The following is a 27,116-nucleotide window of genomic DNA, read 5'->3' as shown; positions in this document are numbered from 1 at the left end:
GTATTCTATTCATTTATATTTCACATTTATCACAGCAAGTTTGCTTGGGGCAGATGGGAGTAACACAAGGATGATGTTTGGGGCTTTTTTTTTTTTTTGCATTTTTCCAAATTGAATAATGTATTTTTTATACACTTTTTAATAATTGTAATTTAATTTTCTTTCACTTCGCAAACAGTGGTAGTACAACTGACTGGACCCTATAGGCTCTTAGGCCACGGCCCCACTTTCAGTATTCGGTCAGTATTTTTTCTCAGGAGTGGGAGGCAAAACCAGGTGAGGAACAGAGAAAATTTATAATAGAAACAAGTCACCAATTCTGCATTTATCACCCACTCCTGGTTTTGGCTCCCACTCCTGAGAAAAAATACTGACTGAATACTGACCAAATACGGATAGTGGAGCCATGGCCTTAAAAGGAGTCTTTCAGCACAAGATGACTATTCAAACCAAGCATTGCTGTTTGGTGCACCCTTGGCATTACCGAACAGTTCAGTGCATTCTTGTGTTCCAGTTATGTCCGTCCTTCTCTCTCTTGATTGACAGTATTGTCCTTTTTAGGAGCCAGAGAAAGTTGGAGATAAATGGGCAAACTAGCAGGTAGGAGGTTGCACTCCAACTTCAAGCTCTCACCAAGGGTGCACTGAGCACCCGTGTTTGGTTTGACCAATCAGTTTTGTGCTGACACTCCCTTTAAGAAGCGGATCCAGTACTAATTGGCTCTTTTGCTCTTTTTCACATTTTTGCTCTTTTTCAAAAAAAAAAAAAATGTTTTTCCCTGCAAAGCTGCTGGCTAGAATATTGTTGTGCAATATGAATTCTCTGTTCTCAGGATCTATGAGGGTCTCAGCAGTCCCTTCCCCATCATTATAGTGTTATGGATGGGCCTTCCTAGCGATAAACTATAATAATAATTTTTTGGTCCAGTGTAGACTGTGGATCGCTACTTTGGTTCCCTTTGTGCAATGTGACAAATATAGTGCGAGGAGACATACGATAAATTGATTGCATGGTATGTGTTAGCAGCGTGAAGCATGGACTGTATTTTCTTCCGCTAGGTCTCTGCCGTTCTGCTGAGCTAGCTTTGCCATTTCATGAATACTAGACAGACGGCATGTTTACATGTGCTGACGTTAGTAGCAGATCGTTTTGTGATCTGTATGGGATACTGGTTACAACAGCTGTCTCGAGTCTGTCGATGATACATTACATGCTGCAGAATGGTGACTACACTGAGAAGAGTTGACGTAAGATTATTACACTAGACATAGAACTGTCTCATTTCTTATCTTCTTTGCAATTGTATAAATGAGCAGCTGGAGACCCGGAATTTGTACCAGCTGTTGTGGAATACATTTGCAAAGAACCGTTCGCTTTTTAGGTCATCTGTTGGTGATTTTTGGGCCCATACAGTGGAACTTTGTCTTCATGTGACTGGATACTTCAACTCTTTTCAGCTATATGGTCATTCATCACTGAAATATTACTTGTCACCAAGATTGTGGTTTGAAGCGTATGAGCCTCCTCTAAAGATGACCTAAGAACTGATTTTAAAATTGAAGAATAAAAATTTCTTGGCGCTCTGCAGACAATTGCTGGAGTTCCACTTTATCTTAGATTTTCAAGGAAGGGAAAAGCATGACATGACATTTTTATGACCATTTACACAGCCAGATATTGATTTCAGTTCAAGTTTATAGTTTTGGAGATCGTCGTTGGACAAATACAAGTAGGTGGGAAGGTGCACTGAATGGTTAGGCCACACCAAGGGTGCACCAAGCACCTGTGTTTGGTTTGACCAGTCATTTTTAGCTGACAGTCTTTATAGTGACAGATTGACTGACTGGTCAAACCAAGTATAGGTGACTGGTGCATAATGGCCAAGCATTTAACTGCACCTTCCCATCTGCCTGTTTCCATCTATCTCCACCCTTTGCTGGCTCTGTGAAGCCAGAGCTGTCAATTAAAGAGGGGCTGGAGCTAGAAGGAAAACAAGCCGGTGGGAAGGTGTTTAAATATTTGGCCCCGCCATGATGCATAAAGCGCCTGTACTTGGTTTGAACAGTCATTCTGTGCCGACAGTGTCCCTTTTAAGGAATAGTAGGTTGCACTCATTTGGCCTCCATCATTCAGTTGTTGAGGGGATACCCTAGCAATATGGTCTATAGTTGGTGTAGAATGCAATTGTTTTTCTTAAAAAAAAAAATATGTATTCACCTGTTTTCAGTTTAAGGAAATTGACAGATTCCAATAATATTCCATGAGTACAATACAAAGTTATATTGTGGTACCGTGTTAGCAAGAAAATGCGATGTAAATACTTTTATGCCCAAAAATGACAAAAGTATTCTCGGAGTGGTAACTTTATTGCCTAACCAGAAAAAAAAATGGGTATCGGATATCGCTGATTCCGATACTGGAAACCAATGCAAGTCAATGGGACACAAATATCGGAATGAAAATAAACCCTTTCTTTCCTTGTAGGTTAATTCTACATTAAGGAAAACAACTAACAATAATGTAGAATGTATTGGGGGAGGTGGTTGGCCAAATCGATGGGAACAGTGCTCACAGTGAAACATGAAAAGCCGGCAATTCAGCAGCGGCATACACCGGTACCCGACAATTTAGAACCGAAAGAATAGAGCTTCACACATAGATTAGATAGATAGAAACATGTCAGTCACATATATATATGAAGTACAGTGACAGTGTTGCTTACTGTACTTGTCATTTAGTGTAAAGGATTTATTTAAAAAAATATTAGTGTTTTCATGCACCGTCTCTTTAAAAAAGCCGGCCGGCAATTCAGCATCTGTACCCGACAATTTAGAATAAAAAGATAGAGCATCACACATAGATTAGATAGATAGAAACATGTCAGTCACATATATAATAAGTACAGGGACAGTGTTGGTTACGGTTCTTGTCATTTAGTGTTAAAATAAAGGATTTATTAAAAAAAAAAAAATTGGCGTGGGGTTCCCCGTAATTTTAGTCTCTAGCGGAGGTTAAGCAGACGGCTGAGGCAGATGTTTGAAGCCTGGGAAGAGGGTAATACCCACGGAGCTTCCCAGGCTACTAATATCAGCCCCCAGCTGAATACCTAGCCTTTACTAGCTATTAAAATGGGGGACCCCCCCCCAAAAAATGATGTGGGATCCCCCCTATTTTAATAGCTAGCAAAGGCTAGGCAGACAGCTGGGGGCTGATATTAATAGCCCAGGAAGGGTGCCATGAATATTGGCCCCCTCCCAGGCTAGAAACACCAGCCGTCAGCCGCCCCAGAAATGGCGCATCCATAGGATGCGCCAATTCTGGCACTTAGCCTCGCTCTTCCACGCTGCCCTGGTGCGGTGGCAGGGGGTAATAGGGCTGGGGTTCATGTCAGCGCCAGCTGCCATGAAGCCCAAGTTAGTAATGATGGGCGTCTATAAGACGCCCCCATTACTAACCTACAAAGTGTTTAAAAAGAAAAAACACACACTACACCCAGAAAAAAAATAATTTATTTGAAATAAAACACACCATTTTTTTTTTTTTTTTTAATTCTTCGTTTACTAAAAAAAATAGTTACCTGTCCACGTTCCTGCGCTGATCTCCCATGCACAGCTGTCACATCTGGAGATGGTGACAGCTGTGCATGGCTGCTGTAAGCTCACACTGCCGGGAGCACGTCCGCTCCCGGCAGCGGGAGCCACTGACTGAGGTCACCGGAGTGCATTCAGTCAGCGCAGCTCTGGAGACCTCCTTTACGGCACTGCTGTACCGTGGGAATTTCTCACGGTACAGCAGGGCCGTAAAGGAGCTAACCGGAGCAGCACTGCCTGAACTCCGGCGAACCCGCTTATGCAATGACGGGGCTGCTTTACGGCCCCGTCATTCTAGCGGAGGCAGCGGTTTAGAGCGGTCACATTCTATGTGGCTGCTCTAAACTGGAGATCTTCGTGGGACACTCGTGGACTACTACGGAGGGGTAAGGATAAGGTTGTGGTTTATTTTATATTTTATTGCAGGAGATCGATGGCTTCGGGGAATTGGGTGTCTAGGTGAGTATAGGTGTATTTTTTTATTTTTTACTTTATTTTAGGTGGCGATCGGCGGGGACAGGTAATGTGTAAACCTAATTTATTTTAGGTAACCACTGGCCACCAATGAAATGTATTTAAAATTTATTGGGGACCAAAAACAAAAAAAAAATATTATATATATATATATATATATATATATATTATAGGGGACTAAAAGAATAAAACACGTATAGGGGTAAAAATAACATATGGGGCAGTTTAAATAGCAGGATCAGGCTGAAGGGAACTACTGCTCCCATTGAGATGATCCTGCTGGCACGAGTGGACGGGGGACAGACATAGGCCGATGGGAGTAGTAGTGTCACATCGGCCGATGGGAGTAGTAGTGTCACATCGGCCTATGTCTGCCTGCACGCAGACACCGCGCACACACTAATCATGACTGGTCTGATGGTCTGGGAGGTGAGGCTGACCTGTGCGGCCATGGGAAAGTTCATGTGAGTTCATGCAATGCAGTCAAGCATGAACTCGCATGAACCCTCTGAGGGCACCTCGGCTACTTCAAATGAACAGCTGATCGGCATCACCTGATACCTCAGCTGTTCATTTGAAATAACCGACGGGAGAGCGTAGCACAGAACGGGAAAGCCGGCGGTGAAGTCTTTTCACTGCTGGCTTCCCCGCCCGGGTCCTTCGCTCCCCGCTCCTTGGTGCTCCGCTCCTCGCCCGGTCCTAACTTACGATCGGGATGGGAGGTGGCGAGGGGAGCGGAGGATCGGGGTGGGAGGCTGCGGGGAAGCAGTATGGGGCTGTGATTGTTTAAAAGCCGGCGGCTTTTTACCGCCCGCCGGCTTTTAAACAATCAGGAGAATTATCTCACGCTGGGATGGCATTCTGATGACAGGCTGGATGGCAGCTGAGCGCTGCCATCCAGCTTGTCATCCTTCAGAGACACTGCAGAGCGCAGGCATTATGGGAACTTCCGATTCCAGTATTCGATATTGTAAAAGTATCGGAACTCCGATATCGCGAATATCGGCCGATACCCGATATTACAGTATCAGAATGCTCAACACTAGTGGTGATGCAACCGACTGTACCCTATTGGCTCTTAGGCCACGGCCCCACTATCAGTATTTGGTCCGTATTCAGTCAGTATTTTTTCTCAGGAGTGGAAGCCAAAACTAGGTGAGGAACAATCAGTGAAAAGGTATAATAGACACAAGTCACCAATTCTGCATTTATCACCCACTCCTAGTTTTGTCTCCCACTCCAGAAAAAATAATGTTATGGATGGGCCTTCCTGGTGATAAACTATAATCACTATTTTTTTGGTCCAGTGTAGACTGTGGATCGCTACTTTGGTTCCCTTTGTGCTATGTGACAAATATAGTGCGAGGAGACTAATACGATAAATTGATTGCATGGTATGTGTTGGCAGCGTGAAGCATGGACTGTATTTCCTTCCTCTAGGTCTCTGCCGTTCTGCTGACCCATGAATACTAGACAGACTGCATGTTCACATATGCCGATGTTAGTAGCAGAACGTTTTGTGATCTGTATGTTTTGTGAGTCATAAATATTATGCATGCAAACTATTCTTCAGGCTGGATTACAAATCAATTAATTTGTAATCCTGCCTGAAGAAGGAGCCTCTGTGCTCTGAAAGCTTGTATATATGTATGTATGTGTGTGTATATATATATATATATATATATATATATATATATATATATATATATATATATATATATATATATATATATATATATATATATATATATATATATATATATATATATATATATATATATATATATATATATATATATATATATATAATTAGTTTAGACACACCTTCTCATTTAAAGATTTTTCTGTTTTCTAATGACTTTGAAAATTGTACATTCACACTGAAAATTCATAGTTTTGATGCCAACACATGTGGAATTATATACTTAACCAAAAAGTGTGAAACAACTGAAAATATGTCTTATATTCTAGGTTCTTCCAAGTGGCCACCTTTTGCTTTGATGACTGCTTTGCACACTCTTGGCATTCTCTTGATGAGCTTCAAGAGGTAGTCACTGGAAATGGTTTTCACTTCACAGGTGTGCCCTGTCAGGTTTAATAAGTGGGATTTCTTGCCTTATAAATGGGGTTGGGACCATCAGTTGTGTTGTGCAGAAGTCTGGTGGATACACAGCTGATAGTCCTACTGAATAGACTGTTAGCTGCTTTTTACTTGCCATAATACAAATTCTAAGTAAAGCAAAACGAGTGGCCATCATTACTTTAAGAAATGAAGATCAGTCAGTGCGAAAAATTGGGCAAACTTTGAAAGTGTCCCCAAGTGCAGTTGCAAAAACCATCAAGCGCTACAAAGAAACTGGCTCACATGAGGACCGCCCCAGGGAAGGAAGACCAAGAGTCACCTCTGCTTCTGAGGATAAGCTTATCCGAGTCACCAGCCTCAGAAATTGCAGGTTAACAGCAGCTCAGATTAGAGACCAGGTCAATGCCACACAGAGTTCTAGCAGCAGACACATCTCTTCAACAACTGTTAAGAGGAGACTTTGTGCAGCAGGCCTTCATGGTAAAATACCTGCTAGGAAACCACTGCTCAGGACAGGCAACAAGCAGAAGAGACTTGCTTGGGCTAAAGAACACAAGGAATGGACATTAGACCAGTGGAAATCTGTGCTTTGGTCTCATGAGTCCAAATTTGAGATCTCTGGTTCCAACCACCGTGTCTTTGTGCGACGCAGAAAAGGTGAACGGATGGACTCTACATGCCTGATTCCCACCGTGAAGCATGGAGGAGGAGGTGTTATGGTGTGGGGGTGCTTTGCTGGTGACACTGTTGGGGATTTATTCAAAATTGAAGGCATACTGAACCAGCATGGCTACCACAGCATCTTGCAGCGGCATGCTAGTCCATCCGGTTTGCGTTTAGTTGGACCATCATTTATTTTTCAACAGGACAATGACCCCAAACACACCTCCAGGCTGTGTAAGGGCTATTTGACCAAGAAGGAGAGTGATGGGGTGCTACGCCAGATGACCTGGCCTCCACAGTCACCAGACCTGAACCCAATCGAGATTGTTTGGTGTGTGCTGGACCGTAGAGTGAAGGCAAAAGGGCTAGCAAGTGCTAAGCATCTCTGGGGACTCCTTCAAGATTGTTGGAAGACCATTTCCAGTGACTACCTCTTGAAGTTCATCAAGAGAATGCGAAGAGTGTGCAAAGCAGTCATCACAGCAAAAGGTGGCTACTTTGAAGAACCTAGAATATAAGACATATTTTCAGTTGTTTCACACTTTTTTGTTATGTATATAATTCCACATGTGTGAATTCATAGTTTTGATGCCTTCAGTGTGAATGTACAATTTTCATAGTCATTAAAAAAACAGAAAAATCTTTAAATGAGATGGTGTGTCCAGACTTTTGCTCTGTACTGTGTGTGTGTGTAATAAAATATATATTACTTTTATGCCCAAAAAAAAAAAAATTTACATTGAATAATTCATAAATGTCACCCGAACAGACTCGTTTAACTACAATAGTCATAACTAAATTTAGAGCATACATGAGTTTATTAGGTAGTGAGCCAACCTATTTGCCTTTACATTCCTACAAGACATAATAGAAATATATCCACAAGATCTAACAACTGTATTAACTGTTTTGACTGTTTCCAGTAGTAATTAATACAGTATCATCAAAAGGAATAGCCTCTATAACAATAATCGATCAACACAATAATAGAGCTCCAAATAGTGTCTCCATTAAAATGAGGCAGAAATAAATTGTTAAAGATATGATTTTATTAGAAATAAATATAAAATGTACATAAAATGAAGCAAAGGAATCCAAATGTAGTAATGAAATAGCAAGGCATATGACCAATTACATTTTTAGTATATAATATTTTCCAATCATCCCTCAATGAGTTTAGATGCCAATAAATATGAATGAGTAAGATAAGAAAATTTGTTGCAAATTGCTTGTGCCTAGATATCCGTACTCAAAATATAATAGCAGCACAATTACACTATAGCACTTTGTTTATCTATAAATAAGATGCAAGTGCCTGTATTTCATTTATATTAAATACATACTATCAGCTAGTCAAGATATTGCACATAGGGAAAGAGAGAGTAAGTTTATCAAAAGTTAAGCATAGTGCCACTTACATATTGCGGTTAAGGAGCCTTGCTATCCAGCCACCACCCCGACGCCGCCGTTTCGCCCTGGCTTTTTCAAAAGGGATGATTAGAAAATATTATATACTAAAAATTTAATTGGTCATATGCCTTGCTATATGATTGCTACATTTGGATTCCTTTGCTTCATTTTATGCACATTTTATATTTATTTCTAATCAAATCATATTTTTAACTATTTATGCCTCATTTTAATGGAGACACTATTTGGAGCTCTATTATTGTGTTGATTGTTTCCAGTAGTAGTAGTAGTTGTGTTTTGGTGGTCTGTTTTCTTTTTTAACCATTTTTATCCATTCATGACCTGGTATATATATTTTTTTCTTTTTTTAATTTTATCACTCCGGTAATTCTCATGCCTTCTCAGCGCCGTCCTAATCACTGCGGTCACTGCTCTGCTTCTCCTTGTGTCAGGCAGTCTCACTCAGTTTGCCTCTTGCAGCACTCCTCAGCACTGCTGCATCTTCCTGCTATCTTCACCTGGCTATAGGGAGGCGTGGCCAGTCTCTGCAGAAATTTAACCCTGCTGTGTCCTGCAGAGATCAGCTTCCCTGGCTTATCCACTGCCAATGGGATATCTGGCAGCTCCTCCCTCCACTCCATGCTTGAGCTTTGGTTCTAGTCAGCAGTTTTACTAGCTTCCAGTCTAGGCGTGTTCCTGTTTTGTCTCCTGTTATTGCTGAAGCTTGTCTACCCATTCTGTCTGTCCTCTCCGCTTTTGACCTTGGCTTTGTATCCTGAACCTGTACTGCCTGCCTTGCCTCGGACTGTCTAAGTGTCTGCTTGTGCCCTCCGTACCTCATATTCCTGCCTTGACCCGTTGGTGAGCTGATGCATATCCGGGCATTGCTCACATCACAGGCTCTAGCGAAGACCAGATAGCCAATTAGTCACGTGAGGGTGCGACACCTGGAATCCCACCAATCAGCTGTTCCGGCCACCGCTGACATCGGAACTGCTTAGTTGCAGAGCTGCACAGCTCCGTTGACGGAATAGTGGCCGCAAACAGGTACTGCACGTCCGTACACTTAATTTGAATAGATGGCGAATGTGCAGTAGCAGGACTTGGACACTAAACAGTCAACAGGGTTGTGCTGTGCAGCTCCATAACGGTGCAGTCCGGCTGCCTCCGACACCAGGAACAGCTGATTGGCAGGGGCGCCTTGTGTCGCACCTCCACCGATCAGATCCTGAGGATAGGTCATAATTTAATGTTAAAGTTCCACACAACCCCTTTTAAGGGATAATTTAAGATATTAGCACATGAACAAGACTTTACATTAATTTATATGAACTACCTTATATTTGTGCAGCTATAGTTTGCGTGACTTGAACAAGAATGAACGTTCATACCGGTAATATTTTTGTAAAGGTCTATGAAGTGACCTCCCTTCCCCCTCGCGCGTATTTGATGGTCTTTACTGGGAACTGGGCTGAAGACTAGACACGGTGCAATTTTTCAGGCTAGATCCAAATACAGATGTTAACAATTTGAATGTCTTGTTTTGAGTGCAATTTCCTACCTTTAATAATGTAAACAGTTATTTCAGTAATGCCTATAATTTCTTTAATCTGGTCTGTTTATCTTGAATAGCAGTGAAGTGGGTTATGCCGACATGTCCGTTTAGAAAGTGCGAATTCCAGAACTGTGTCGCTGGCAGGAAGTCTCCATCGCTGCATTACCACGGATCATACAGCTCTGCAAAGTCCAGGGTAGTGGTCCATTTACATGTATGAACACATATATGATAATCCAAGGACAAGAATTCACATTATGCTTTTTTTTTTTTTTTTTTTTTTTTTTAACCCCTTCCCAACATGGCCAATTTCCATTTTTGCTTTGTTTTTTTTCTCCCCTTCTTGCAAGTGGCATAACTTTTTTTTTTTTTTTTTTTTTGTCCACTTATGATGACGTATGAGGGCTTGCTTATTGCGAGACGAGTTATACTTTTGAATGACGCCATTGATTTTACCATATAATGTACTGGAAAACAGAGGAAAAAAAGTCTGGTGAAATAGCGGAAAAATCTTCATTTGGATATTGTTTGGAAATAGTTTTTACAGCATATATTGTGTGGTAAAAATGACCTGATATCATGATTGTCAAGGTCAGTATGAGAATGCCGATTCCAAACTTGTACAGTGTTTTATTATTTTATTATTTTAAAAAAACAATCTGAATTTTGTTTTTTGTCATCATTCTCCGAGACCTGTAACCTTTTTCAACTTTCAGTCAATGGAGCTGTGTGAGGGCTTCTTTTTTGCATAGCAAGCCAATGTTTTTATTGATACAATTTAGGGATCGATCGAAAATTGTGATTGCTTCTTACTGCATTTTTTTCCCAACGTTGCTGAGACAAAAAAAAAAAAAAAAATGCAATTTTATTATTTTGCATTTTTTATTGGTTAGGGAATTTACCAATCAGATTAATTAATTTCATACTTTGATAGATTTGACTTTTATGGACTCGAAAATGCCGTATGTTTGTTTTTTTTTTTTTTTTTTCTTTGTTTTTTTTTTTCTTTACCATTAGCATATTTGTTAGTTTGCTTATGGGACTTCAACCTGTGATTGTCTGATCGCTCGTACTATATACAGCAATACTCCACAGCCCACAGGTTGAGCTTCAATGGAGCTCTGTAATGGCAGGCACGGGAGTCTCAATAGACCCCTGACGGCCGTAGCAACCCAACGGCACCCCAAAATCACGTGGCTGATTAGCGCATAGAATGATTCTCTCCCATGCTGGCACACTGTTAACGACCCTGTCAGAGAATGACTGCAGCATTTAATAGGTTAACAGTCGCGGCTCGGCGCAGATCCACCTGCACCGTTGGAGGCAGGTCCTGGCCACGCAGCCATTATCTGTTGTGTCTTTGATCCCGTTCCATATACCCACTCCCAACTTCAATAACATGAAATTAGAAAACGACTTAATTAGCTCTGCAGCCTTCCACATCAAGGTACTGATCGACTACCAAAACTGTGTGATAAACATTATTTTATGAAGAACTGGAGAAAACAGACTCAAAATCCTGCTTTGAACATCATCAGAATTGCACAAAAAATTTCGCCATTTTGACTCGACGGGGCTTTCAAATTCATCAAAAATTCCTACTTTTTACGCCAGAAATGCTACTCCAGTCGCGCACACCATTTACTAGAGGCACTGAACTCCTTAAACTGTGTGACTTTGGCGCCTTCAATTTCAGTAAGACTGGTGTAGCGCAATTATCGGAGCTGGCGTGGGCACATGGCAACCACCGCTCAACAAATGTATGATGAGCGGTGATGTTCGCTACTCCACAAATCCTACTCCGGCTGGGGCGCACATAGAGGTGTAAGCCGCTCATCGGATGCTTCTGATTCATGAAACGTTATAAGGCTCTTCATGAATCAGGAGCGTCTGACTCCAACCAATCTCCTCATTAATCGGGCCCGATGTGTCTTAATTTTAAGATAAAAAGCTGTGATTGTTCTCAGAACATGACTTGCCCACCTCACAGCTCAAAACTTGGGCCATGGCCCCACTATCAGCAGGAGTGGGAGCCAAAACCAGGAGTGGACGATAAATGCAGAATTGGTGACTCGTTTCTATTATACCTTTTCTCTGATTGTTCCTCACTTGGTTTTGGCTCCTGCTCCTGAGAAAAAATACTGATAGTGGGGCCGTGGCCTTAGGAGTAAATTTGCTTTTGGAATTGGGGCTCATTCAGATGTCGTTTTTTTCACTAGAGCTCATACCTATTATAGTCTATGGATCTGTTCACACGTACTCATGTTTTTCAGGACCTAATGGTCACTGAGACATGTCTGATTTTGATCCTGGTCACAGATCAAACTTGCCAATGCAAGTCTATAGATCCGTGAAAAAAATCAGACAGCGCTCTGATGCCATCCATGTGCTGTCTGTTTTTCACAGACTATTTATTATGAGAATCTTGAGAAACCTCCATCAGTTTTTGTTTATTTTTTTTCATCAGAGAAAATCTGATGACACCCTAACCAAACTCTGATGGCAAAAACTGATAAAACTCACATCATTTCTTTGCGTACATGAAAAATCGCTGACGTCTGAATGAGCTTTTACTTAGAGCATGAGGAACCAAAAATGCTTCAGCTTCCAAAGCGGGCCATACTCTTTAAATAACCAAAGGCTGGGTACGATCTACTGACAAGTTTTCCTCCCAAACCGAAGTGGTCCGAGGAAAATATCACTGCATGTCAGAGTTTTGGATTCAGATCGCACTCGGCCATGGAAGTTAATGAGACCATGGAAACCATTGGACCGCCCTGGGATGACATCTGAGTACAGTCCAATTTCTACGCACTGACACAATGGAGAAGATGGATAATTTTTCTTCTCCATCTTTTCATCTGAGCGAATGAGATCACACTATGATCACACTCCAATCAAAGTTCGATCAGAATGTGATTTGCATAATCGTCCCGATTCTCTCGAATGACAGAATATTGGCTGGTCTGCACCTGCCCTTACAACTAGAATTACCGTATTTTGTGGATTTTAAGACGCACCGGATTATAAGACACACCCCAAATTTTGGGGTGCATAATGGGAAAAATGTTTTTTTATATAAAATGGTGCGCCTTATAATCCTTTTTTACCTGAGGGGGTCGGCGGTGGGGGAGCAGGGGGAGCAGGAGCCAGGGTCACAGATACAGAAAGTTGGCGTATCTGGGACCCTACTCCACCAACGATGCTCCCATCGTAACATACCTTTGCATTATAAGACGCGCACCCCCCCTTTTCCTCCCAAATTTGGGGGGAAAAATGCGTCTCATCCGAAAAATACAGTACCTCACCTGGCAACTGTCAGACTGCACAACACGTCCTATCAATGCGAGTAATTGCAAAATTGAATTACATTCCCCTATCTGCCAAGACAACAATGTGTCCTATTTGTCACTGGTTTGACTTTTTATTTCTTTCTGCAACCAGGCTGTAAGAACTAAAATACATCCCAAAATCATTTCATTCCAGTTGGATTACTGGTTTTATTGAGTTTAAGATACAAGTATCATAACTAGAAATTTCTGTAAGTATACAGCAACAAAGGCAAATTAAAGTAATCTAGAAACAATGTTTCTCTAGAATTTCATATCTTCTGTTTCTAAATCCTAGATTTGATCACTATTGGTGGGTGTCCTCTTATTGCTCCAGTATTTTTTACTCCTTGAATGGTGAAGCTTTTTACAAGTTTGGATAATTTTAGACTTCCATGATGTGCTTGAATTTGACACATGATTGTTAGCCAGGGGGTTTCTCCCGTAGATCTGTTTTTAAAGCAACAACTAAATATGGATCCAATTGAATTTCAATTACGTGTGAAGGTGTCTTGGCTTCCCATTAAAGAATGAAGAATCTGTCTTTAGGCTTTCAGCTTTTGGCAACAAGTTCAGCGAAATTACTCAAGACTTCTTTTAGCTTTCAGCCATACAAATCCCAAATCATATTCTTTGTGATAACTTCCAGAAAAAAAAAAAGAAATATTAACTTGCTATGTCTGCTTTTTTTGTGATATCAAAAACCTTGTTTTACGAGTGAAAGAACTGTCTGACCTCGAGGTGTATGCGCACATGTGTCAAAAATCCTGCTCTTAATGCAGATGTTACTGTCCTTGAAATTGCTGGTATTCTACAACATCTGTGACGCACATGTATTTTCTCAATAGAAAGTTAGACCATGACCTAGAACATGTTAATGTAATGTCTTGAGTATCTATCCATCCATCTATCCTTGTATATGCTAAGTTTATTGAAATATTGTTGTATATCAATAAATAATGGAAAGAATATTACTTATTTGATAAAGAGGCATGGGCGGACCTATTGGAGCAACCTGTGCAGCCGCACAGTGGCCCAAGAGGTAAAAGGGCCCTCATCCACCTCCAAAGCAGGTGGAATTGGGCACTATGATGAGCTGCTGACTGGAAAGGGTCCATATGTTGTTCTTCACAAGGGCCCTCTTCTGTCTGTGTCCGCTCTTGTGTGGAGAGATGTACAGTGGGGAAAATAAGTATTTGATACACTGCCAATTTTGCAAGTTTTCCCACCTACAAAGAATGGAGAGGTCTTTAATTTTTATCATAAGTACACTTCAACTGTGAGAGGCAGAATCTTAAAATAAAAATCACATTGTATGATTTTTAAATAATTAAATTGCATTTTATTTTATGAAATAAGTATTTGGTACAGTAGTAAAACAGAACTTAATATATGGTACAGAAACCTTTGTTTACAATTAGAAGTCAGATGTTTCCTGTAGTTCTTGACCAAGTTTGCACACTCTGCAGCAGGGATTTTGGCCTTTCCGCCATATAGATTTTCTCCAGATCTTTTAGATTTTAGGGCTGTCGCTGGGCAACATTGAGTTTCAGCTCCCTCCAAAGATTTTCTATTGGATTTAGGTCTGGAGACTGGCTACGCCACTGCAGGACCATTTGAAATGCTTCTTGCACAACCACTCCTTAGTTGCGCTGGCTGTGTGTTGTGGGTCATTGTCATCCTGGAAGACCCAGCCACGACCCATCTTCAATGCTCTTACTGAGGGAAGGAGGTTGTTGGCCGAAATCTCGTGATACATGACCCCATCTATCCTCCCTTCAATACGGTGCAGTCTTCCTGACACCTTTGCAGAAAAGCACCCTCAAAGTTTGATGCTTCCCCAACTCCCCCCACCATGCTTCACAATTGGGATGGTGTTCTTGGGGTTGTACTAATCATTCTTCTTCCTCCAAATGGCGAGTGGAGAAGATACCAAAAAGCTGTATTTTGGTCTCATCTGACCACTTGACCTTCTCCCATGCCTCCTCTAGATCATCCAGATGGTCATTGGCAAAATTCAAATGGGCCTGGACATGTGCTGACGTGACAGGCGGACCTTGCGTGGCCTGCAGAATTTTAATCCATGACAGCGTAATGTGTTACTAATGGTAATGTTTGAGACTGTGGTCCCAGCTCTCTTCAGGTCATTGACCAGGTCCTCCTGTGTAGTTCTGGGCTGATTCCTGACCTTTCTCAGAATCCTCCTTACACCGCAAGGCGAGAACTTGAATGTAGCCCCAGACCGAGGAAGATTGACAGTCATCTTGTGTTTCTTCCATTTTCTAATAATTGTGCCAACAGTAGTTGCCTTCTCACCAAGCTGCTTGCCTATTGTCCTGTTGTTCATCCCAGCCTTGTGCAGGTCTACAATTTTGTCCCTGGTGTCCTTAGACAGCTCTTTGGTCTTGGCCATGGTGGAGAGGTTGGAGTGTGTGTGGACAGGTGTCTTTTAAACAGGTGCAATTAATACAGGTAATGAGTGCTGAGTAGGAAGGCTTCTTAAAGAAAACTAACAGGTCTGTGAGAGCAAGCATTCTTGTTGGTTGGTAGGTGATCAAATTCATATTTTGGGCAATAAAATGCAATTTAATTATTAAATCATATAATGTGATTTTCTGATTTTTCTTTGTAGATTCTGTCTCTCACAGTTGAAGTGTACCTATGAAAAAAATTACAGACCTCTCCATTCTTTGTAGGTGGGAAAATGTTCAAAATCGGCAGTGTATCAAGTACTTATTTTCCCCACTGTATATATCTCACTTATCAAGAGGAAAGCTAGCATTAAAGGTTTGGCCACAATTAAACATTTGTCATCGATGAGCAATTCACAATATGGCGACAGCCAAAGTTTTGTATTCTTCTATACTTGTTGTGACTGAAATAGAATTTTTCTATTACATTATTGCAGTCCCAAAGTGTTAAACATATAAAGGGGAATTTATCATCCCCCTCTACACCTGTTATATGGTATTTAAAAAAAAAAAAAGAAAAAAAAAAAAATGGCCAAAAAGTGGGCATGGCAAATGTACGGACAGCCAAAAGAAATGCTGGTCTATATAAATTTATTTTCCCTGTAAGCGGCAAACCTGTACATAGTGAGTCTTTATAGCGGTACAATTGTATCCAGTCTAGGCAATGATCTGTGAGCTAAACAATGTCAACTCCTGACTGATGCATTGGTTGCCAGAGCAGTGCCTAGACTGAGGGCTTTTCTACTGTTCAATCTCCTAAGAGTATGTTCACACACTGCACTTTTACATTGTTTTTTCATGCATCAAAAACGCTGTGTTGTATTATACCAGCAAAATGATTAAGCTTTCTAGAATATCATTCACACTGTGCATTTGTTTTTCCTTGGGGCGTTTAAGCTGAGGTGTGTTATCTTTGCAGCATTTTTCACCCATTCAAATGAATGCGTAAGAAATACAAGTATAAACCGCATAAAAAACGCACCTATCATACGCTGCATTTTTCTTTCAAAAGATGCATTTTTAGTGCAGAAAAGATACTGTACAATGTCAAATATTCCAGAACCAGGATTTGTATCTTATACCCACAAATTACAGGAACCTGTCTGCCTGACTTGACTGACAGTCCCTGTAAAGGAAATATATCTCATGATGTCCCTGTTTTATATATCCTTTTATACACCTTTTTTACAAATTGTTTATTTTATTATATTTTATTTTTATTACATTTAATTTCTTTTTTTGGGGTGTAGTGTTTCTATACATGGATATTCTCATATATGATTTATGAAATCTATGTAGAACCTAGATTATAAGCCATCACTGTCACTTTTTACCCCATTACCCTTTTGTACTTTCTCAGGTTACAATTGAAGTAGTTGACGGAGCAGACATGGAGCCAGAAAATGACATGCCAAAGGACAACAAGCCCAGCTGGCCAGTTCCATCACCTGACTGGAGAAGTTGGTGGCAGAGGTCATCAACACTACCCAGGATAAATTATGGAGGCCAGGACTACAAATATGACAGCACCACTGAGGATAGCAACTTCTTAAACCCTCTGAGTGGGTGGAACAGACAAGTTCCCAGTCATCGTACACTTGATCTGAAGGAACAGCCCGAGTATGGTAAGTTCATGTTACACAGCTCGCGCCGTACACACCGATAAGGGGTCAATAAAATGTGTCCATATCGTTGTTGAGAAGGTGGATTGTTTTTGAAAATTGTAGGTGAAGATCAGGGATGTGGATACGTCCTAAATGTGTGTGTGTGTGTGTGTGTGGTTGAAAGAAGTTTTCAATGCAATGAAACTATGGTGAGCTGCACCTCAAATGTTATCGTTGGTTATTTCTAGGATAGGCTGTATAGGGATTTGCAGGGTTGGTGTTTTTTCTGTCTATTCTTATATATATTTTGAAAAGCTTACATTAGTAGGATTTTTGCATTGCCTCTGTTTTGATGATTGAAAAGTAAGACCTCTTTTTGGTACTGTCCCTCCAACAATGGGAGTGGAGTGGAGTCGAGTCGAGTCTCTCATATGGGACGAGCATGACTTTTTAATTATATATATTCCTCAAAATAGTATAAAATAATAAGTCATGCTCGCGCCCTGACTTCCCATATCCCCCAGTGTCTCTGTACATCTTCTTCTATCTTGGTGAATGTTTGACCGGCGGGGAATATGACTGGGCAGAATGTACAGAGATTAAGGAGGGAACAGAGACTGGTCAGATCTGGAGTATGGAGGGATCTGTAAGATGGATATTATTAATTCTACTACTTTTACACCATTTTGAGAGTCTTTAAATGGATTGTCCACTACCTGGCTACTGCATTTTAAATAAGTAGACCCCTTGTAAAATAAAATTAACCTATACTCCCCTTTCCAGTATGTGATGTCGGCAAATAGTCTCCTGGGGCTCGCATGACATTGGGCTGCTGTGCTCTCACTACTTACTCTTGTTAGAGGTACATCCGAAGGTAGTGAGAGTGCAGCACGGCCATAGCGGCCACGGATTTGCTGCAGGTCTCTTGTGGCATAACCGGGTCATGGCAGACCCGACGCTGACATTGATGTAACAGGGCTGGTGCGGGAGGTAAACATTGAGTATTTTTATTCTACAAGGGAGACAACTTCATTTAAAAATGGATTGTCCAGGTTGTGGATAACCCCTGTAAATAGAATCTGTCGCCAGTTTTTTTTTTTTTTTTTTTTTTTCCCACCTAATCTGAGAGCAGCATAATGTAGGGACAGAGGCCCTGATTCCAGTGATATGTCACTTACTGGGCTGCTTGCTGTAGATTTGACAAAATCACTTTTATTAGCAGGAGCTTATCACTAGAAGACTAGTAATCCTGCTGCCAGATAGTCCTCCACTTTCATGAGCTCTGTATAAACACACCCCCACCAGCAATTGGCAGCTTTCTGCCTATGCACAGTGCACACAGAAAGCTGCCAATCAGTTCTGTGGGTGGGATTATACAGAGCTCAACATTCATAGATCTGCTGCAGATAAAATCATTGTTTTATCAAATTGACCATAAGCAGCCCAGTAAGTGATTACATTTCTGGAATTGGAGTCTCAGCCCCTACATCATCCTGATCTCAGATGGGGTAGCAAAAACCTGGTGACAGATTCCCTCTAATTAAACACAAATCTCTGGTCTGGTCAATCTTTTTAATGCCCTGTAAGTGCCACAGTTTCATTGCATTCAAATACAGTGCCTACAAGTAGTATTCAACCCCCTGCAGATTTAGCTGGTTTGAAGGCTCTAATTTATTTGCATCTTATCAAACTGCAAACGAGAGTAGATTTTATGAACAGAAGCATAAATCTTACAAATCAAAAAGTTATGTTGCTCAGTTGAATTTTATTAAATTTTAAACATAAAAGTGTGGGTCAATTATTATTCAACCCCTATGTTTAATATTTTGTGGAATAACCCTTGTTTGCAATTACAGCTAATAATCGTCTTTTATAAGACCTGATCAGGCCGGCACAGGTCTGTGGAGTTATCTTGGCCCACTCCTCCATGCAGATCTTCTCCAAGTTATCTAGGTTCTTTGGGTGTCTCATGTGGACTTTATTCTTGAGCTCCTTCCACAAGTTTTCAATTGGATTAAGGTCAGGAGACTGACTAGGCCACTCCAACACCTTGACTTTTTCCCTCTTGAACCAGGCCTTGGTTTTCTTGGCTGTGTGTTTTGGGTCGTTGTCTTGTTGGAAGATGAAATTACGACCCATCTTAAGATCCTTGATGGAGGAGCGGAGGTTCTTGGCCAAAATCTCCAGGTAGGCCGTGCTATCCATCTTCCCATGGATGCGGACCAGATGGCCAGGCCCCTTGGCTGAGAAACAGCCCCACAGCATGATGCTGCCACCACCATGCTTGACTGTAGGGATGGTATTCTTGGGGTCGTATGCAGTGCCATCCAGTCTCCAAACGTCACGTGTGTGGTTGGCACCAAAGATCTCAATCTTGGTCTCATCAGACCATAGAACCTTGAACCAGTCTGTCTGAGTCCTCCAAGTGATCATGAGCAAACTGTAGACGAGCCTTGACATGACGCTTTGAAAGTAAAGGTACCTTACGGGCTCGTCTGGAACGGAGACCATTGCGGTGGAGTACGTTACTTATGGTATTGACTGAAACCAATGTCCCCACTGCCATGAGATCTTCCCGGAGCTCCTTCCTTGTTGTCCTTGGGTTAGCCTTGACTCTTCGGACAAGCCTGACCTCGGCACGGGAGGACACTTTCAAAGGCTGTCCTGGCCGTGGAAGGCTAACAGTAGTTCCATAAGCCTTCCACTTACGGATGATGCTCCCAACAGTGGAGACAGGTAGGCCCAACTCCTTGGAAAGGGTTTTGTACCCCTTGCCAGCCTTGTGACCCTCCACAATCTTGTCTCTGATGGCCTTGGAATGCTCCTTTGTCTTTCCCATGTTGACCATGTCTGAGTGCTGTTCACAAGTTTGGGGAGGGTCTTAAATAGTCAGAAAAGGCTGGCAAAAGAGATCTTTAATCCACACATGTGAAGCTCATTATTCTTGGTGCCTGAACTACTTCTTAATACTTTAGGGGGACCAAACAGAATTCTTGTGGTTTGAGGGGTTGAATAATAAATGACACTCTGAATTAACTTTTTACGTTTTAAAAAAAAAAAAAAAAAAAAAATTTGCTGCAGTGCATTTCCCACTTCCAGGCTGATCTACAGTACAAATGTCACAATGCCAAGTTAATTCCGCATGTGTCAACCAGCTAAATCTGCAGGGGGTTGAATACTACTTGTAGGCACTGTATATTGTCTATATCAATGATTCTTTATTGACTTTTATTGCGAATCATGTGCATCAAAAATGATGATTTTGTCCATAGATTACGCAGATGGAGAAGGAGACTGGAGCACATGGACTGTGTGCAGCGTTACCTGCGGCAGTGGAAACCAGAAACGTACCAGGTCTTGCGGATATGCCTGCACAGCCACAGAGTCCCGGACATGTGACATGCCAAATTGTCCTGGTATGTGAATGAGGATTACTTTAACCCCTTCAGGACCCAGCCTATTTTGACCCTAAAGACCTTGGCATTTTTGTCAATTCTGACCAGTGTCCCTTTACGAAGTAAAAACTCTGGAACACTTCAACGGATCCTAGCGATTCTGAGATTGTTTTTTTCGTGACATATTGGGCTTCATGTTAGTATTAAATTTAGGTCGATAATATTTGCGTTTATTTGTGAAAAAATCAAAAATATGGGAAAAATTTTGAAAATTTTGTAATTTTCAAATTTTGAATTTTTATTCTGCTAAACTAGAGTGATGTGACACAAAATAGTTAATAAATAACATTTCCCACATGTCTACTTTACATCAGCACAATTTTGGAAAAAAAAAAATTTTTGGTAGGAAGTTAGAAGGGTTCAAAGTTCATCAGCAAATTTTCTTTTTTCCAGCAAAATTTGCAAAGCCATTTTTTTTAGTGACCACATCACATTTGAAGTCCCTTTGAGGGGTGTACATGACAGAAAACACCCAAGTGACACCATTCCAAAAACTGCACCCCTCAAGCTACTCAAAACTACATTCAAGAAGATTATTAACCCTTCAGGTGCATCACAGGAACTAAAGCCACATGGAAGAAAAAAATGAACATTTTTATTTTTCTAACAAAAATTTTCTTTTAGCCTAAATTTTTTAATTTTCACATGGGTAACAGGATAAAATGCATCCTAAAATTTGTTGGTCAATTTCTCCTGAGTACACTGATACCTCATATGTGGTCATAAACCACTGTTTGGGCACACGGCAGGGCTCAGAAGGGAAGGAGCGCCATTTTACTTTTTGAATGGAAAATTAGCTCCAAAAGTCAAATTGCGCTCCTTCTCTTCTGAGCCCTGCCATGCGCCCAAACAGTGGTTTATGACCACATATGAGGTATCAGTGTACTCAGGAGAAATTGACCAACACATTTTAGGATGCATTTTATCCTGTTACCCATGTGAAAATTAAAAAATTTAGGCTAAAAGAAAATTTTTGTGAAAAAAAAAGTACTTTTTTGTTTTCACAGATCATTTTGTGAAGCACCTGGGGGTTCCAAGTGCTCACTATGCATCTAGATAGGTGCCTTGGGGGGTCTAGTTTCCAAAATGGGGTCACTTGTGGGGGAGCTCCACTTTTTAGGCACATTAGGGGCTCTCCAAACGCAACATGGTGTTAGCTAACAATTTGAGCCAATTTTTCCATTCAATTTGTTTGCGGACACCATGTCCCGTTTGGAGAGCCGCTGTGTGCCCAAACATTGGAGCTCACCTACAAGTGACCCCATTTTGGAAACTATACCCCCCAAGGCACCTATCTAGATGCATAGTGAGCACTTGGAACCCCCAGATCCTTCACAAATTAATCCGTAAAAATCAAAAAAGTGTGTTTTTTTTTCCACTTTTTCATTTTTATGAATCAATTTGTGAAGCACCTGGGGGTTCCAAGTGCTCACTATGCATCTAGATAGGTGCCTTGGGGGGTCTAGTTTCCAAAATGGGGTCACTTGTGGGGGAGCTCCAATGTTTGGGCACACAGCGGCTCTCCAAAAGCAACATGGTGTCCGCTAACAAATTGTCGACTCAAATTGTTAGAAGACACCATGTTGCGTTTGGAGAGCCGCTGTGTGCCCAAACATTGGAGCTCCCCCACAAGTGACCCCATTTTGGAAACTAGACCCCCCAAGGCACCTATCTAGATGCATAGTGAGCACTTGGGACCCCCAGGTCCTTAGGAAATTAATCCGTAAAAATAAAGTTTTTTTTTTCACTTTTTCATTTTTATCAATCAATTTGTGAAGCACCTGGGGGTTCCAAGTGCTCACTATGCATCTATATAGGTGCCTTGGGGGGTCTAGTTTCCAAAATGGGGTCACTTGTTGGTGAGCTCCAATGTTTGGGCACACAGGGACTCTCCAAACGCAAAGGGTTCCAATTTGTTAGTGGACACCATTGTGTAGTGCATGTCAGGTTGGTGTGCGGTGTGGTATATTGTAGTGCATACACCACACACACACACACACACACACACACACACACACACACACACACACACACACACACACACACACACACACACACACACTCTCTCATACACTACAACACACACACACCAACCTGACATAGCCTCCTCAGCTGAGTACGCCCTAGACTGGGATGAGCGGGACGGGCGGGACATTTTGTGTGCTTTGTGCGTGTGTAAAAAAAAAAAAAAAAAAAAAAAAAAAAATCAAAACTTTATTATAGTGTGAGTGTACGTGTGTGTGCTTGGTGTAACCTTCTGCAGTCACGTGTGGGGGCCGGTCAGGCGTAGGGGGCGGTCAGACGTAGGAGGGGGCTGAGGAGATGGAGGAGCCAGAAGCAGCAGCAAGGGGGGTGATCACTGGGGCAGGAGCCGGCAGCAGCAAGGGGGGGTAGGAGGCCGGCAGCATCGGGGGGTGATTACTGGGGCAGAAAGGGGAGCAGGAGCTGGCAGGAGCAGGGGGCTGATTACTGGGTTTTCGGGGGGGGTGATCACTGGGAACAGGGGGGGGTGAACACTGGGGGAGGGGGTGATTATTGGGAGGTGGGGGGTGATATCACTGGGACTGGGGGATGGTGGGTTTGATCACAGGAGCAGGGCATTTACACTGAGCCTGCTGCTGCTGTGATCACAGTCCACCGGCTGTCAGAAGGAGAGCAGCAGCCGGTGGATGAAGACGTGGGAGAGGGAGCTGAGGTCGGGGTGCAGGTATGAAAGTGGAGAGGGGGGCGGGGTGGAGGGGGGGGGTCGGGGGGAGTGGCGGCAATACTTACCGCTGATCAGCGGTGGCGGCGGCAGACGCGATCCACAGGGTCCACAGCAGGGGGTCCACAGCAGGGGGTCCACAGCAGACGATCTAGGGTTGGGAAGGTGCTGGGAGGTTTCAGCCATCCCTCCATATCTGATTGGGGCTAGTATCCATGTGACGCTAGCCCCCCAATCAGATCTGGGGGGAGGGGGGGAACAGAGGTGACACTCCCCCCAGCCAGTGGCTGATGCTGTAAGCATCAGGCAATGCCCAGATTTAAATATTACACCAATTTTCATTGGTGAAATATTTAATTCATACCGATTGGCTGTTTCATTTTCACTTTTAGTGAAACTGCCAAACGGAGGGGTCCCAGGCACGGGGGGGGTTAATCCACCCCCCGGAGGGTCGACTTCAGGATGTCCAGTTGCGTGACACCTGAGCGACCCCGCTCGCAGGCGCTGCAGGGGCTCTTTCCCTCCATGTCACAGACGCTGTGACATGGGTCGGGAACGAACTGTTTTCCATGTCACAAACGGTGTGACACGGGTCGGGAAGGGGTTAAAGGGGTTGTCCACTACTAGGACAACCTCTTTTCATTCCGCAAGTCGCTTTTAAAATAAAAATACCTATACTCCCTTCAGTGTCAATACCGTTCCAGCGGTGTCAGCACTCGCGTTCCTGCGGCTCACATGAGGTTGTTGCGTCACATGAGCCCTGCAGCCAATCAGCACCGCCGTCATTGTCCCCGCCTCCGGACATATTGAACATCAACAGGAAGTCATGGCTGCTGCTCTCTGACTTCCTCTTGATGTTCGATTTGTCTGATGGCAGGGACAGACGCCAGCACTGATTGGACGCCAGGCTCATGTGACGTAACGACCTCATGTGAGCCCCAGGAACAAGAGTGCTGGAACGTACCGGAAGTGAGTATAAGGCCCTGGCCGCACTATCAGTATTCGTTCACTAATTTTTCTCAGGAGTGGGAGCCAAAACCAGGTGAGGAACAATCCGAGAAAAGGTATAATAGAAGCAAGTCACCAATTCTGCATTTATCACTCACTCCTGGTTTTGTCTCCCACTCCTGAGAAAAAATACTGACCAAATACTGATATTGGGGCCGTGGCCTAAGTGTTTTTATTTTGCCAGTCCAAACTTTAGGAATGAAAAGGGGTTGTGTTTTTCCATGGTACATACACATTGCCAAGTGTATAAAAGTAGGTGTTACTCAGGTTTTGTCTTATAGACAGGTAGACCGTCCTTGGCTGCCATGTGCTTCCTTAAAAATTCTTCTAGGAAACATGCCATTATTTAATCTGTTTTTGTTTTGTCTCACTAGTCTCAACACCAAAAGAGAAATGTTGGTATTTTTTTTTTTTTTTTTTTTTACATATATTTTTAGGCCCTTAAATTCCCTGCAGTTCATGTGGTGTCTGGGTCCTCAGCCAACTGATCTATGAAAAGCAGGGCTGTAGAGTCTGTATAAAATGGACCGACTTTGATTCCTAAAATATATAATAAACTAGATGGTGGCCTGATTCTAACGCATAGGGTATTCTAGAATATGTATGCGGCCGACCGGGCGCGACTAATCAGCAAAGCAGTGTTTAAATGGGTTGTGCACTACTTTAAATTAACCCCCCAATGTATCCCCCCGGAATTTTGTAATTACGTCATGTTGTCAATACTGCTTGTGACAACATCGCTGACCACGCACAGCCAGCACGTAATTCCCCCGGCTGCAGCCGGCTCTTGCTTCCGCTTACATCACGACTATTTGCGGCTGCAGCCAGGGGTCTCCTGTTCCGTGTACCACGGTGAATGACAGGCTGTGGGCGGTGTTATCCCCCATCGTGTCACACCCAGCATCCACCGCGTGCTCTGTTAATGAATGCGCGTGCGGTGGATGCCGGGTGTGACGGGATGGGGGATAACCCCGCCCACAGCCAATCACTCACCGTGGAACACGACACTGGAGACCCCCTTGGCTGCAGCCGCAAATAGTCGTGACATAAGCGGAAGCAAGAGCTAGCTGCCGCCAGGGGTCACATGCTGCCTGTGCGCGGTAACCCGAGTATAAACCGAGACCCCTAATTTTACAACAAAAAACTGGGAAAATTTATTGACTGGAGTATAAACCTAGGGTGGGAAATGCAGCAGCTACTGTTAAATTTCCATATCCTGGTATGTATGGCTCCCTCATCCCCTAATTGTGGTTTGTAAGGCTCCGTCATTCCCCTAATCCTGGTTTGTATGGCCTCCTTATCTTGACTTGTACGGCCCCCTCATCCTGGCTTGTATGGCCCCCTCATCCTGGTTTTGTACGGCAGTGTGTTGCGGTGTCTTCCTTTCCCGACGTTGTCTGAGATTCCGCATCCTGGGCTTGTCTGGCGGCAGTGTGTTGTGGTGTCTCCTGTTGCCGACGTTTTCTGTGAGATTCCACATTCTGGGCTTGTGTGGCAGCAGTTTGTTGTGGTGTCTGTTGCTCTCGACGTTGTCATTTCCTTGCTGCTTCTGCTGCTTTTCTGTCATCCTCAGTGGCGTATTTTCGCTTACGACCCTTTGGAAGACAGGAAGCGTAAATCGTGATAACGTGCAGTAAAGAAGTATCTGTTCAGCGCGCTGTGACTGGCAGAACGTATTCATTAAACGTGACAGAAGTACATCACACACTGTGACTGACCAAAACATGTTCAGTACGTCATGGGCAGTTGGTGAGTCACATGACCACATGGGCGGAGTCAGCCCTGCTATCTCCCGACGGTGGTGTACTTATTTTAAATCCAGCGCCAATTGGCTGGAGAGTGTGTTTAAATTTGGCGCCAAAACCGTGTTAGTGAGGACCGGGGAGCGGCGCTGCCTGTGCGGGTACTTCCGCTGCGAGCAGCCAGGAGAGGAACGGCAAGCGCCAGTAAGGGGCCATGGATACTAGCCCCCTTCAAGGTTAATAACATAAGTTCTTAGGTGCCTCAGAAACTGCGCATCAATAAGATACGACAAATCTGGCATTTAGCCTCCGCTCTTCCCACTTGCCCTGGTGCGGTGGCGAGTGGGGTAATAGAGTTGAGGTTCATGTTAGTCTTGTATTGGCAGCTGACATGAAGCCCAGGTGTTAATTGTGGAGAGGCATCTATAAGACACCCCCATTACTAACCCCATAGTAAAAAATTGCAAATAAAGACACCGCATGTTAAAAATCCATCATTTTAAATAAGTCTACATTGTTTTACTCATTTATTTAAAAATAAAAAACACCTGAAGCCATTGTCGCCTGTAAAAAAAATAAAAAAACAAATTTATATTCTCCTTACACCTAATCCCCGAAGCCATTTTCACCTGTAAAAAGTCAAAAATAAAGAACAACCAAATCCCTCACCCTTCCAAAGTGATGAAATAATCCATAGTGTCCCACAATGATCTCACTTGTAGAACAGTAACGTCCTGTCACGCAAGGTGTAGGAAAGACTAAGTGCAACACAAAGGGAAAGGGGAAAAGGAGGCCCAGACTCTGGGGACAAGCGATAGTGGAGACCTCCTAGGCTGATCTTAAATCACTTGGTCTCCCCTAACGTCCCTATATTGGTTCCGCACCAATCTCTGCACAGGAACCTTGCCCTGTCTTTCCCTGGCTTTTGGCCCTGGCTAGGGAAGGGAAGGGATGAGCACTAGTCGATCCCCACTGACAACTAAAGACAACAAGGGAAGATAGCTTAGCTTTAGTCACCTTCGGAGAGA

The 27,116-nt window shown here is 42.8% G+C and overlaps 1 protein-coding gene across 2 annotated transcripts in view; it reads left to right on the top strand.

Moving 5' to 3' along the window:
- The window catches only part of ISM1 (isthmin 1), a 79,972-nt gene that overhangs the window by 42,867 nt on the left and 9,989 nt on the right, over positions 1-27,116 (top strand). For both annotated transcript variants that reach the window (XM_073672214.1, XM_073672213.1), the window contains exons 3-4: positions 16,936-17,200; positions 20,452-20,595. In XM_073672214.1, coding sequence (XP_073528315.1) covers positions 16,936-17,200; positions 20,452-20,595 — 409 coding nt within the window. The remainder of the gene's footprint in view (positions 1-16,935; positions 17,201-20,451; positions 20,596-27,116) is intronic.

The sequence above is a fragment of the Phyllobates terribilis genome, unplaced genomic scaffold (assembly GCF_046119375.1).
Source record: "Phyllobates terribilis strain yellow unplaced genomic scaffold, ASM4611937v1 Scaffold_3__8_contigs__length_932513732, whole genome shotgun sequence".
In the NCBI taxonomy this organism is placed as follows: domain Eukaryota; kingdom Metazoa; phylum Chordata; class Amphibia; order Anura; family Dendrobatidae; genus Phyllobates; species Phyllobates terribilis.
Note: the sequence above shows the minus strand (reverse complement) of the source record. Positions and strands in the feature narration are given on the sequence as shown.